At 40.6% G+C, this 14,407-nt stretch overlaps 1 protein-coding gene across 4 annotated transcripts in view; it reads left to right on the top strand.

Annotated features, from left to right (window-relative positions):
* Vezt (vezatin, adherens junctions transmembrane protein) overlaps nt 1–9,034 on the top strand; it is a 60,468-nt gene extending 51,434 nt beyond the window's left edge. For 2 of the 4 annotated variants that reach the window (XM_076920021.1, XM_076920020.1), the window contains exons 10-12: nt 4,287–4,387; nt 4,807–5,014; nt 8,056–9,034. In XM_076920021.1, coding sequence (XP_076776136.1) covers nt 4,287–4,387; nt 4,807–5,014; nt 8,056–8,561 — 815 coding nt within the window. In that variant the 3' untranslated portion in view covers nt 8,562–9,034. Of the gene's footprint in view, nt 1–4,286; nt 4,388–4,806; nt 5,015–7,095; nt 7,954–8,055 lie in introns of those variants that run through there. The other 2 variants (XM_076920023.1, XM_076920022.1) reach the window with 1 other exon arrangement.
* The last annotated feature ends 5,373 nt before the right edge of the window (nt 9,035–14,407 follow it).

Here is a 14,407-nt window from a genome sequence, read left to right as displayed (position 1 = left end):
AATTATTTTCAGTGTACGCTTGTCAATTACACTCCATCCTGCTGGGATTCCTGTTTGTGGCCTGCTTCAAATAGATGAAACTTCATAAACGTTTAGTTTAATAAAAGGAAGAGGTGGATGTATGTACAAATTGATATTCAACTCCAAGGTTTGACTCTAATGTAGATCATATAGTGATTGGAATGTGCATCCCATCTCCTTTTGTAAAAACAGAAATGAAGGAAGAAATGTTGGTAGTATTTTCTACTATCAGAACTTGCAGAAACTCTTGCAGGTCGAGTAATAAAAGAATTGGTTTTTAAGCCAGGTGTGTTGTTACACAACTTTAAACTCACCTCTAGGGAAGCAGCAGCAAGAGGATTGCTGTGAGTTTGAGGCTAGACCAGTCTATGTAGTGAGCTCCAAGACAGCCAGGACTACATAGAGAGACCTTGTCTCAAAAAAACAAAAAGAACAGATTTAGTTGGGTGTGGTAGTTCATGCCTGTCATTCTAGCACTTGTAAGACTGAGACAGAAGAATTGCCTTGCAGAAGATAGCCTGGGCTACTTAACAAAACTCTGCCTCAAAACAAAACGAACAACAACAAATGAGCAAATTGTACAGTCAGGAGCAAGCATAGTTCAGTGGAGTATATCTCAGTCCCTAGCACTCCCAAAAATGATGGTCATGAGTGAGACTCTGAGACTCCCTTTCAAGATACACTTCCATATGAAGACATAATACAGAAATGACATAGTTAATGGCTCTGAATTCATTAGAAGCATCACAGTCCAATCGTCTTAGATCAGATCATTCTGTGTCAGGCAACAATGCAATGCTGAAATTTCTCCCCTGACCTGCGTTTTTAAAACTTGGATTTCACTCTTGCTTTTACACCACCAATTTTACTTGAAATGTTTTATATGTTAATTTTTGTAAGTATGCTACAAGCCAACACCATGTTTTTCCCATCGGTCTTTATTACAGGGTTAATTAGACTTGTACATTGAATTTGTATTGTTGCCAACAATAATTAGTTCATATCACCATAATACTGTTTTGTTTATAGTGAGCATTTTAATAGTTTGTTTCAATGTCTTCAGTGAATAAATACTAAATGGTAAAAAATATTAACTTTTTTCAAAGAAAATATTGGCATGATAATGACTATGCTTCCTTTTCTCGCAGATGTGTCTAGTGGATTTGTTTTTTCAAAGGAAATATCTCTTAAGGAATTTTAATACCTGTAAATATTTTAAGATTTTACCCTGAGGTCTAGAACGTCTAAGTACAAGAAGAAACATTCAAAAGTGCTTCGGGAGCTAAAAGATGCAGCCCTGGCTCGGTCAGTGGTAGAGTATATGCTGACCATATAAAGGCTAAACTCTAAAGAATAGTACATGCCATTCGGTGCTTACCCAGCCAGCTACCAGTGAAAACTGTCTTCACATCAGTAAGCCAGTAGTCAGTAATGCTATCCTCTTGTCAGTGTTTGTACACAGTTGCCCATGGCTATAAAATTTAAAACGTTTGAAAACATTCTGCAAAGCTAGTATATTAGCCAGATTTTTTTTGTTTCATTTCAAAGTCAGTGTAGGGATTGCGTTTATGCCGTTCTTAACACAGTGCTCTGGAAAAACTGGAAATGGGTAAGGGACTTATAAAGAGGCAGGATATCCAGGCATGGTGGAGCACACCTCAGATCCCAGTACTGAGGAGGCTGAGGCAGGATGACTGCAAGTTCAAGGCCAACTTGGACTAGTTAGGTAGATGCTGCCCCACCCAACCTCCCCATCCCCCAAAAAAGAACAGCCAAGACATAGGCAGCATAGGTTAATATTTAGGGGAATGAAACTGTCTGATATTACAGTTGATGATATTTTGACTGTGTCTTTGTCTAACCCCATAGAATTGGGTACTAAAAGGTGAGATTTTTGAAATGAATAAATTAGCTTAAATTCTCTTAACCTGTTTTGGGGTTTGCTTGAATTTGTCTGTGTATAACTGTTTTTAATGGTAGTAGTATTCTGAACTATTTAAGAGTAAGTGGCAGACATAAAATTCCATTATCCCTAAATATTTCTATGATAATTGCCAGTTGGTAATTTCCTAATTCCATTTTCTATTTGGCATTTTACTTTAAGGTTAAGTATCCATTTGTCCACTTACTTATATCAGTAAAACTTTATGGATGTGAATCTTACAGTAAATTGTAATTTGTTATTATACTTATATTTGACTAAATATAGTAACAAATTCCAAGGTAATGTTGTATGAAGATCACTGTTTTTCTCTTTTTGTTAATCTTTTAGTTAGCATAAGAATGAATTTATTTCATTGTGACATTTTCATGGTCAGCATAATTTTAAACACTTCCTTACTTTCCTTGCTTCCTCCTGGGACCAGTTCTGAAAGAACCCTCCGTCCTTTCAGTGGAGAGCAGTGTTTAGAAAACAAGATCTGCATGCTATGTGTGCTCGATGCCCCTGGGATGTAATTGCTTCCACGTCTCAGTGTACAGCTGGAGTGGGAAAATATATTGTACAGCTGTACACATATTCAGATCCATTTCTGTACCTGTCTGTGTGTCTTTAAAGCTGTGTCATTATCAGTAATACTAATAGAGTTTCAACACCATGTGATTTGTCGTCCTTCCCCATTTCCATATTCAAACCTCCCCTCTCTGACTCTGGGCAACTTGACTCATAACTTTCAACATATTTGCTTAGCACTGATCCCTCGCCGCTGCGGACAGCTGGAGACTCATCCTCCGAGCTTTCTTTCTTTCTTGCTCCATGTGACCACACAAGCCCATGCACACCTAGAGTGTCCTCAAACCCCTACCCAGCACCTTGCTATCCCTTGCTGGCTGATACATCCCTTGTCTGCTTCACCCCAGCATCAGGGTAATGTGTGGAGGAGGCCTCTTGCCAGGTAAAAGTCCCCATTGGAACCCAAATTTACCTCCTCTCATTAACATTTCAGTTGATTATTATTTTTAAAGCTGTACTTTAATATTTATTTTATGAAGAATTGAGAAATTTGTGTGCTCAAAAGTTTAAATACCGAGCCTCCTCAACCCCTGTCCCAGCCCATGGTTAGTTACTTTCTAGTTTCTCCATATCCTAGAGAATTCATGCATGTGTTCATAAAATAAATGGCAATGTTTTAAATATTTTGTGGAATGTGTTAATTTAGTACACTTTCTCTTGAAAAAAATACGTATTTTTCCTTGTGTGGTTTCTGAATTTTTATGTCATAAAGACTACCTACATTTCAAAAGTGTTTAGTATGTTTGTGATTTCTTTGTGTGTGTGTGTGTGTGTGTGTGTGTGTGTGTGTGTGTGTGTGTGTGATGATTGTGATGATTGTGAGCCACCACATGGTTGCTGAGAATTGAACTCAGATCCTTCGGAAGAGCAGTCAGGTGACCCCTGAGCCCTGTATTTTCTATTTTCTACTTAGCAGTATTGATAAACTGCCATCAAGGGCTGAGGTGTCCATCAGTTGTCTCTCACATGCTAGGCTTGCCCAAGGTCCAGGGTTCCATCCTCAGTGCTTCGGAAGCAACAGGCAGTACTTTGGGTTTGGCTCTTCTGTTGTTGATCATTTTATTGAGCAGTTTTCATTTTTTTATTCAAAGGCCTCACTGTGTTGTATCAATACTGATAAGAAAAATTGTTCTACTGTCAGCCCAATGGAACTTTCTTTAAGTGTGCGATCTGATAGGCTAGCCTCAAACTCACAGATCTACCCCTCTGCCTCCCAAGTGATGAGATTAAAAGGGTGCACCACCATGTTCTGTTCTGTTTTTTGTTTGCTTGTTTGTTTGTTTTTTTAAGAGAAAGAATGTTCTGTTTTAAAACACTCCCAACACTATAAACAAAATATTTTGTGAGAGTGGAATATTTGTCATCTACCATGTGACAGATACTACGGCCATGTCCTGCACGAGGTTAACTTAAAGCCAAGTGGTAAATATATATAGCTATTACTGTTCCCTTTTGGTGGCTTCCATTTTTGAAAATAAAAGGTTTTCGCCAGAACAATTTGAGAGCCAGATAGGGTAATACACATCAAAAATCTAACACTCATGAGCCTGAGGTAGGAAGATTATTAGTTTAAAACCAACCTGGGCTTCTAGAAAGACCCTGTCTCAAAACAAGAAAACCAGGGGGATAGGAAGTCGGACAGTGAAACTAACAAGTAGGGCTGAGGATGTCATGTCACTAGATGTTCAGTCATGTCTTTCTGACGGCCTGTTTCTTGTCTTCACTCTGCCTTTCCACCCCTGTCTTTCTGAAGGCAAGCCTGGAGTAGCGTGTGAGAACCCACACTGCACTGCGGCGCCCTTGTTGCGGCCTACTCTTCACATTGAGGACAGAGACCCCATCCCTGAGGAGCAGGTAAGGGAGAAAGGCACTGGTTTTCCTTGAAGAAGCGATCCATATACAATTTTATTTCAGGTGACATGGATAATGTCAGATAAATTGTTGAATTTCTGCTTCTAATGAGTTAAGATGTATTACAATATAATGTGAATCTATGTCAAAATATTTGCTCTTAGTGCCTTGAATTCAGTTCATCAACTCAGAGTAGAAAATAGCCATTGATAGTGTTAAACTTTCTCATCTAGAACTCTTTTCAGTATCCACTGTTTGAAGATTTTAACTTGTCAGCAGATACGTTTGTCGCCTTCCTTCCTTCCTCCCCAACTGTCATATGACTGTCCAAGAGAAGGTTCTCCAAGATGGATAGCTGCAAGTAGTGAATACTGTTCAGAGAGCTGTCGGCTTGAAGTTCTCTGTCTTTGGTCCATTTTTAGGAATTAGAAGCTTATGTGGACGACACAGACATAGAAAGTGAGTTCCGAAAGGACGATCTGTATCACTTGTCTCAGGAAGACAAAGAGAGACAGAAGCGTGAGCAGGAAGAGTCCAGAAGGGTGCTGCAGGAGCTAAAATCTGTGCTGGGATTTAAAGCTTCAGAGGCAGAAAGGCAGAAATGGAAGCAGCTGCTGTTCAGTGACCACGGTAAGGTCCAACCTCAGAGCACGGGTTGTTTCAGGGACAGGAATCTTTTTCTTTTCGAAACATGAATGTTGTTTAAACTGTAGAACTCTGGATCCTCCAGTCAGTACAGTACTCTCATGCAGAAGCAAAATCAATTTGATCAATAATGCCATGTAATCCCACTAGGACTATGGAGTCAAGCTTTTTCACCAGTTACTTAATTCTTTGATAGATTTCTTTCAGAGTGGACATTAAATTGGATACATCGAGCCAGCTGTGATGGCGCTGTAATCCCAGCAAGGCGTTAATGCAAGGAGGACCATGAGTTCGAGGCCAGCTGGGGCCGCACAGCATGTTCATGCTACCTGGCTACAGAGCAAGACCCTTTCAGGGGGAGGGGGCAAACAGAAGAAAACTATAAGCTTGAGATGCTAAGCTCTGTTCTCTAAGTACTTCAGTAAACTCACCATTACTATCTGTAATGATGAAAAATGCATAAAGATCTAAGCCACTTGGCCACTTCGTTCAGGTGACTTAAGTACACAGAGGCAGAGGAGGCGTTTCCGTGTACACCGAGTCCATAGTCAGGTCTGGATGTTGCTGGCTGGCCTTACACTTCTCCACATTACCCTCACTTTTTTCTTTAGTCATACTTTATGAGAGGCAAGAGAAGGCATGAAGAGAAAGAAAGTTGGTAGTTGTCAGTGTCAACGTAGTTCATTCTCAGTTGAATTAATTCCTGTGGACTTATAAGAAGGTAGAATGGGTTTCCACTGCATTTTAGAGTGTCCTCATGAGCCTCAAATGCAGTTGCCTGCCTGCCTGTGCCCTCCTCAGTAGAAGGATATAGATCACCTGTTCTGGAAGGCTCCTCGGGCTGTCCTGCCTCCTCTTAGGGGCCCTCAGCTTTCTCTCCGGCTACTCTGTTGCTTTCCTCCTTTGCTGTTTCTCTTGACTCCTTTAGAACCTTGGTCCCCACTAGATTATGTTTGTCTGTTGGGTAGCCGTGTAGCCCGCTCCCGTTTCAGCACTTCCTTCCCCACTAAGCTGTCTTGTAACCTATTCCAGACTTTGTTCAAACTCAAACAGCTTGCTGATGATGGCCTTCTGTCTTAAAACCTCAGTACTTCCATCTTCCTTTGATATTAGCCTTGCCAGCGTAAGAGTGCATCCTGTCCACTTGTACTTCCCAGTATTTCTAATAAAGATCATCCTCAGCTTACCTTTATGTAATTAGACCAGTCCCAAAAACTTGCTGTGTGTATTCATGGAGTAGGTGTGTACTGGCCTCTGACCTAGAGCTCTGTCCTCTGCCTGCTATTTCCTCTGTGAACCTCGGCTGCCCCACCTCTCCTCCAGAGAGACGGGTAGCTGAGACATGAGGGAAGCTGGAGCAGCAGAGCAGAGAAATGGAGAACTTTCCAGAAGCAGCAGTAGAGTTCTGAGGTCAGCTTGCTCATGAGTTAGAGATTGCTGATAACATTATTTTTTTAGACATAATGGTTTCTGTGCTCAGAGATTTTATTTGTTTTGTTGTTTGTCTCTAAATTTCTGTATTTTTTTTCTAGTTTCTATTCTCCAGCAGCATTCATTCAGCAGATGGTAACTCAACAAGTAGTTATCAAGTCCCTGCTAGACACCTGACACTATTTACTACTAAATGTAACACATGGATCAACAAACAAACAGAACCCTTCTCCCCTAGAGACTCACACTCACACTGCTGTAGGCAGCTGCTTCCCTTCAGATCCCCTTGCTCCCCAAGTCAGTTGGCAGTGATCCTGAGCCCCTGTAACACGGTACAAAGAACGTGCAGAAATGCTCAACATATCATTGCCTATAAGCTTATATCTTCTGCTGCTGTGCAGTGTTTTCTTCATCTTATTTAGATGTAAAATGACCTACTGGTTGACATTGTGGGCAAATGAGAGAAAATGTATCTCCTTTTCAGAACCATGCCTTAGACTCCATTTGCATTTGAAAAGGCAGTAATGCTGTATAGTTTGTGAAAATAAGTAAAAGATCTGCTGATGCCAGAAAAATGCTTTTCCCGTGACAAATATCAGTACGTCTTCCAGAGTTGTTTTCATCTCTGCCTACAGGGGTAAAGTCCGAGTGGAATTAGAGAGGGACGGCCTCCGCTGGACCTGCTGTGGCCATGTTCTGTTGTCGCTGCTTCTGTAGCGCGGTTACCGCAGCATAGGCGTGTGTCTTGGAAATGGACGCGTTTTACAAAAATGCTTTTTAAGTATACGCCAGACTTCAAGACGCACTTTTTTCCTTCTGCCGTGCTTCATAATATGTTGTATTGTACTAACCCCTCATGCTGGGAGGAGAGACGGCCTAGCGAGCAACCCACTGCCTACTAACACCAAGAGGGGCTAACTAAAACTTCATTTTTCTTGCAAGGACAACTTCTACTGTATGGATCTATATTATATTTATGTGTTACATTTTGTTTGGTACTTCGTCTTGAATGCAGGTTCTATTTCATTTGTGTTCTGTGTAGTACTACAAAATGGAGACATGCCTTACTTCCATTCAGGTTCTGTTAGGTGATTGGCAAGTAAGTTGAATTGTATGTTACATTTTTAATGCTGTTTTACCTTGTAAATATTCGATGAAGATGCCATTATCTGGGTCCCATTAGGCCCAAGTTTTAGTGATCATCAGAATCAAGTGGGATGGCTTATAAACATGCCCACCCCCAACCCCCGTGTCCAGTTCCCTGTCTGTGGTCAGGATCACAGGCTCGAAGATCTGTTTCCAGCAGCCTCCTAGGGAGTAACCGATCTGCTGATTCATAGACCGTGCTTGAAAAGCTGCCTTTGAATTCAGCAAGTCCTGTTTCGTTTCATTTCTTTAGGTATTTTGTCTCATAAAACTCCCCATATTTATAAACTTACATTTATTTTACTAGAAAGTTTTATTGAGTTTTTATTTATTTGTTGCTCCTTTTTAAAAAAAAAAAAAAAAAAAGCGACTGGGAATTTAAAAGTTGTTGGGCCCTTAGTTATTTTTTTTTCTTTTTTCTTTTCTTTTCCTCTTTTTGTTCTTTGAAGCTGTGTTGAAATCCTTGTCTCCTGTAGACCCAATGGAATCTGTAAGTAATTCAGAAACACCCATGAATTCAGATACAGAAAAGGTCGATAGTAACGCTACTGAAGAGGAGACTAGTCAGCCCAGTGCCAGCGACAAGGAAGACAGTAGGACTGAGTATGTGTGCGATGGCCCTCCACAGGGGCAAAGCAAAGACACCTCTGCAGACGAAGGCCCCCTCCGAGGAGCCGAGGAAACAGTGTGCTACCAGTGTGAGAGTGAGGCTGAGTCTCCTCAAGTCGCTGCTGCGGGGGCCACCGCCCCGACTCCCAGGGACTCACTCGAGCTCTCCATTAAGCAGAGGCTGGCTCGACTCCAGTTGTCACCAGAATTCACCTTCACTGCTGGCCTGGCTAAAGAAGTGGCCGCCAGGTCTCTGTCCTTTACCACCATGCAGGAACAGACTTTTGGCGACGAGGAGGAAGAACAGCTAGTTGAAGGAGGTGAAAATGAGGTGGAGGAAAAATAAAAGCCAAGATGAAGTGATTTCCTTGATTGTTCCTTTTACAAAAGTGTTCTAGCTGCAAGACTGGGAAGGGAAATGAGTGTGTGTTTACTCTCTATAGAGCTACTGCGCGAATTTACAGGGTGAATACTGAATCGAAAACCTGACCTGAAATTAGTAGATACCTGTATAGGCAGATCCTTTAGACATAGGAGAGAAAGGGCTGTTTTATTTGTGGCAAACCTGATAATCTTGGCAAATCTTTAAGTACTTTTAATAAGAAATGAATTTATCATTTTTTGCCAAAACTTTGCTGCCACGAGGTAACTAGGATGATTCTCTTGCAGAGCGTAAACATTTAGAATGAGCCCTTTCTACTGTGTCTTTGCAGGGGTAACTGCAGTGGTCGTGTTAATACATTGTTCGTATTTTATTTTGTTTATACCGCTCTTAAAACAAAGATACAGGTTCTAAATAAAAGTATTTAATTGCTACAATTGATGTGTGCTGGGGTTTGGAACTTCAGGTAGTTTGAAGGTTGTCTGGGCTGTAGCATCTCTCCTCCGTTCCCTTGTTCATGTGTGCTCATTTCAAGGCGCCATGCAGTTAAAAGGAAAATAGCACGCCCTCTTAGAAAACGCCCTTTTAGGGGCTTTGTTCTCTCCTGCTATAACTCAAAGACCCGATGATGTCCAAGTGTTGTCGCTACAGCAAAGGCCCCAGCCCCAGCCCTGCAGAAACGAACTTACATCAGTTTACTTCGAGACAACTGTGCCTCTGCTGTAAGTAGGTCCTGTGCTGTCTCTAGCCTGGCCTGTCTTACTAAGACTCAGGAAACACGTCAGCTATCTTGGGAAGTATCCTTGTCCCTTTGTGTTTCGTTGTGAACACTTCTTGAGATGCTTTCCATAGACCAGTCTTGTCTGCTTTCTGCTGGAATTCTGTTTTCAATGACATTTTCAGGAATATTCTCCTTCTGAAACCTGTTGCTACTGTGCACTCACAGAGTTTATAGGCATTATTTTGTGAGGAATGTAGAAAAAAAAAAAAAACTCAATTTATGCTGCTGTTTCAGGAGGAAGGTGTATGACTTCCTGGAACTTACTGCTTTTAGTGAGGAAGTTTACTTCTTCTCAAGGTGTGTTGTTGTTTTAGTAACTATTTCTAATCCTGAGGAAATCTTCTACTTTGTATAAATAGACTTTGTACTGTTATTGATTTTACCTTTTTCTGATGCTCTGCAGTGCCAGCATGTCTAGAGCAGTACCTTAAGTCAGACATGGGAGCAGCTCAGTTTCAAGAAAGGGAAGTCTCTCGGCACTGTAATGACCTCTGTATTCCTGAGTACCACAGTTTTCCTTTCTTACTTAAATTATTGTCTACCAACTTCAGTCTAGTCTTTTACTCACAAGATCTTACTAGGTTCATGAAGACTGCTTGTTGAAGTCATGACTAAGGACACTGAGACTGTACGTGATGCTCTATTACACACAGTTTTTATTCTTTTCATCATTTAAAATATCTCCAACATAAAGCTGTTTTCTCTGTGAAATTTTCTTGACTATTTTTCTCCTATAATATCTTAAGCCAGTGTTCCCCGGTTGTTTTAGCGAATACCCAAGTCATAGTAAAATAGAAGTCCTAGTTTTTAATGCAGACTCATGCTTTTTGTAATTCTTAGTTGTTTTGAAACGAGACCTAGGTACTGTTGATGCCCGCTAAAGTCTCAGATCCTCTGCTTAACACTGTGTGCTTCTTGCCATGAGTATGTTTTATACATGGATGGGCTGATGGGATACAAGTGGATGCTACACATGCTCTCCCAGGCTACCTCCCTTCCTCCTGACCGAGGTTAACAGATGTCCTTCCATATCCAGAAGAAACCTGAGAAAATTGATAATCATATTTTCCAGTTTTTGTAGCATGATTAATCCTGTTGGGAGTAGTATTCTGACAGCTTTTATTATAGATATTGCCAAAGTTTGTTTTACCAGGATTAATCTAAAACTTGGGGGGAAAAAAAATGCATGCTTTTTGGGTCACTCATGAAAACAAAATTTTTACCCTTGGTGCATCTACAGGTAGGAAGGAGGTCGGGACAGTAAGTGGTCTGTGGTCACTTAGCAAGCCTCAAAACCTTTTCTCTGCTTCTATAAGGCCCTGGTGCCTGGCAGATTCAGGATCAGATTCCTGACTGATCCTTCTTTTGCAGTCCTCTGTGGTTTTCTTATTTTGTTTGTTGGGTTTGTTTTTTTTGTTTTTGTTTTTGTTTTTTTTTTTTGTTTTTTTTGTTTTTTTTTTGTTTTTTTTTTTATAAGCTGTGCATGTTAACTAACTTCATACATTAAGTCCTTGGTGTCCTTCTTAAAACTAATTAATAGTCACAGCATCTGAATCTATTTTCTTAGGAGCCAGTGGTAAGCAAGTCAGGAGCAGGACACATGTTTAAGGTAGAGTGCTAAGGATGTTTAAGACTATAGAGTTCAGACCCTAATGTGACTCATACTTGCGATGCCAGAACCCCAGGAACACAGTCGGGATGGTCACTGCAAGTCCCAGAACCCCAGGCATACAGTTGGAAGGGTCACTGTAAGTCCCAGGACCCCAGATACACAGTTGGGAGGGTCACTGCAAGTCCCAGAACCCCAGGCATACAGTTGGAAGGGTCACTGCAAGTCCAAGACCAGTGCTACAGGATAACCAGAAATACACCGTGAGAACCTGTACCAGGAGAAAAAGAAAAACAAGAAAGAAAACAGCAGGTGTCAGGCTTCTGCAGAAAGAGGCTGGAGTTTGAATCCCAGGCCTTTTATTCAAAGAATGTGAGTACTGTAACCTTACCTTAAGGAGAGTTTCCTCAGGAGAGCCCTAGTTTCTGGAATTTCAGAGCAACATTTTTGATTTTTTTAGAAATAAAAAAAGAAAGGTTGCTTTGGAGGCTAGAGAAATAAGATCTGGTTCTAAACGTATAGCTTCGTTTATTAAAGTAGATAGTAATATCCTATTTCATATGCTAAAAGACAATTGCTTGAATGGTGAGCATAAGAAAAGTCAATTTCTGATACATTTAAAAGGCTAGAACTTAATAGGGTGTTGGATAGAAGTGATCCCAGATTGCGTTTCACTCTGATATTTTCTTCACATGTAAAATATGAATCATGCCTCATGCTGCTAAATGAATAGAATTAATAGGGGGAGGGGTGTCACTGGTTGATTTAGTCATGGCCTATTGCTCTTATACCCAAATAGAGCAAGGATACCAGAACCAAATCCTGGAGCCAAAAGTATAACACAGCTAAGCCTGGTTGACCAAAGTCAACAATACAGTGCTTGAACAATCCATTAGGATTGATTTTTTTTTTCCAGAACTGTTTATAGGGACATGTCTATACTTTCTGCTTAGATTAGAAAACAAAGGTGCAAAAAAATTTTACAAAATAAAAGACAGCAAAATGCCAGGTATAGTGACATATTATAATGACAGGTATATTGTCCTCATAAGCTGGTGACTAACCTGAGTCCCTTCATCTTTCAGGGAATGAAAGCAAAACCCATTTATTTAGTCCTTGAATTTAACAGTCTGCTTACAGGATTTACTTCTTCTCTCCCTTAACTCTGGCATGTACCAGAACTAGTTTACCCTTTCCTTTGAGAATATCAGTTCCTCTGTGGAAAGATGAACAAATTTCCTCTGGGGACAACTGAGACCTGTAACATCAAGCACTCCTTTACTGCGTGATTTCACATTGCTTGCTTTTTGAGTCGTGTCTGTTTTTTTCACAGTTTCTCTTACCTTCCCCTATAATCCGCCATGTTGTGTGCCTGCCTTCTGCAATAGGCCCCTAATTTGCTGCTTTTAATCTGCTGTGGACTGAGAAACCAGATTGCCACGCTTGCTAGAACTGTGTCTAAACTAAGAGTAAGTAGACTGGAAAAGGCCAAGAGCTTTTCTGTCGATCTTGTGCATGGACCATTTATTGCCTGTTTTGCTGCTTAGTATCCTTGTGTGTGCGTTTAGTGTTTTACTAAGAACTTGCTAAAAAATACTTGGTTAAAAATGTGATTGCCGTGTATTTGAAATATTAATTTGGCGTTTGTATGCTGATGTCCTAGGACTCTTTATCAATGAATTTAACTGTAAAAGAAAAATCGACTTATCATCTTTGTATGTCACTGTGTGTATTTCAGAAAAATGTTGGCCATTTGTTTCTGTTAATTAGTCTTCACTCAGTACACAGGCTTAAAGTTTATGTCCTTCTGAATTCTGCATAGCATGTATTACTACCAAGAGTTACTGGTTTGAAACTAAACCTGACTCATTTTGTAAGAACTGGCTGACTTGACGGGAATGAATCGTTCAGACAGCCCAGTTCTCTAGCAATGTACAAAATACACCTTAATCTTTTCTATATTAAAATGATTATTCGGGGGCTGGGGAGATGGCTCAGTGGGTAATGTGCTTGCTGCACAAGTATGAGAATGAGAACATTTTCTCAGATCCCAGTACCCATATACAAAAGCCGGTCATATATGTGGCACACATGTATAACCCCAGCCCTGGGGGTTAGAGTCAGAAAAATTCCAGAAACTCTCTGGCCTGACACTCTGGCCTCATCAAGTGAAAGTGGTCTAGGGAAAGCCTGAACATCAACTTCTGGCTTAGCACATATATACACGTGCTTACACATGAATATATGTGTGTACACCCTCTTGTATACATGTACACACAAACACGTATACATAAACACACAAAATTATCATCATCATTATCATCATCATCGGTTTTTGAGACAAGGCTGCTCTGTATAGCCTTGCCTGTCCTAGAACTCATTACATAGACAAGGCTGGCCTTGAGATCTGCCTGTCTCTGCCTGCCAAGTGCTAGCTAGAATGAAAGACATGTATTACTACAGCCAGCACAAAATGATCATTATTAACACCAAGAACTGTCCCTTTAATAAGCTCCATTTGATTTGACTGGGCTTTAGTCATCATGTATGTGTTTTGGTAGTGATTCCTCCATTCCTATTACTGCAGACTTCAGTGTTCATGAATTAGCGGCCTTGCCCACTTTCACACACGCCTTCCAGCCTGCTGTGAAGACTAGATGACTCTGCTAGTTAAGCTGCGTAAGGTAAGAGCAGACAGACTCAGAGTGACAGGCATACTGCTCAAGCTCACGGACCCTTCCATAGGATTTCTTAGGACCTGCTAGATTGCAGTCTTCGACCCTGTGAAATTGCTAGGTTAAATGCCTGCTTTCAAAATAAAATTATTGTTATACAAGAATACCCTTCCCCCCCCCCCCCCCCCCCCACATTTCGCCTTCTCTAAAGTTGGTTGTGTACCTGCAGTTCTTTTGCAGGACTAAACCAGTCCATTGGAGTTAGCATCGCCATATATGTTTTCTGTTTGAATTGGACACCACATGCTGTCTTGAATTTCTTTGGGTTTCTTATTGAAGAGAAATGCATTTCATCTCCAAAACAAAGTAGATTAAGCCATGGAAAATAAGAAAACATTAATTTTGGAAGATATCTGAAAAGGATTAGGCTTGTAGACTCTGGGCTACAAAGAATTCCATGATTATAAAAGACTGACACACCGTTAATGCTGACAGCATCTTTGCTTTCTTTCATTCAACTAAAGGAAGCATACATGAAAAGTTTCCCATGATTCATCAGTGTTGGAGCTAAGGCCTGTGACTCAGTGGCAGAAGTCCCACTGTCATTCAGTAGTTGATATGCCTAAATTAGCATGTCACTACAATAATTATAAATTAATGTATAAGATAAGCAAGGTTGCATGGAACATTTTCAAATAATATTAGACTATCTAGAAGCGGCTCTCCTAGTGTCTGCTTCCCTGTA

Source organism: Arvicanthis niloticus, chromosome 22, assembly GCF_011762505.2.
Source record: "Arvicanthis niloticus isolate mArvNil1 chromosome 22, mArvNil1.pat.X, whole genome shotgun sequence".
NCBI classification, from domain to species: domain Eukaryota; kingdom Metazoa; phylum Chordata; class Mammalia; order Rodentia; family Muridae; genus Arvicanthis; species Arvicanthis niloticus.
This window is presented reverse-complemented; position numbering and strand designations above follow the sequence as displayed.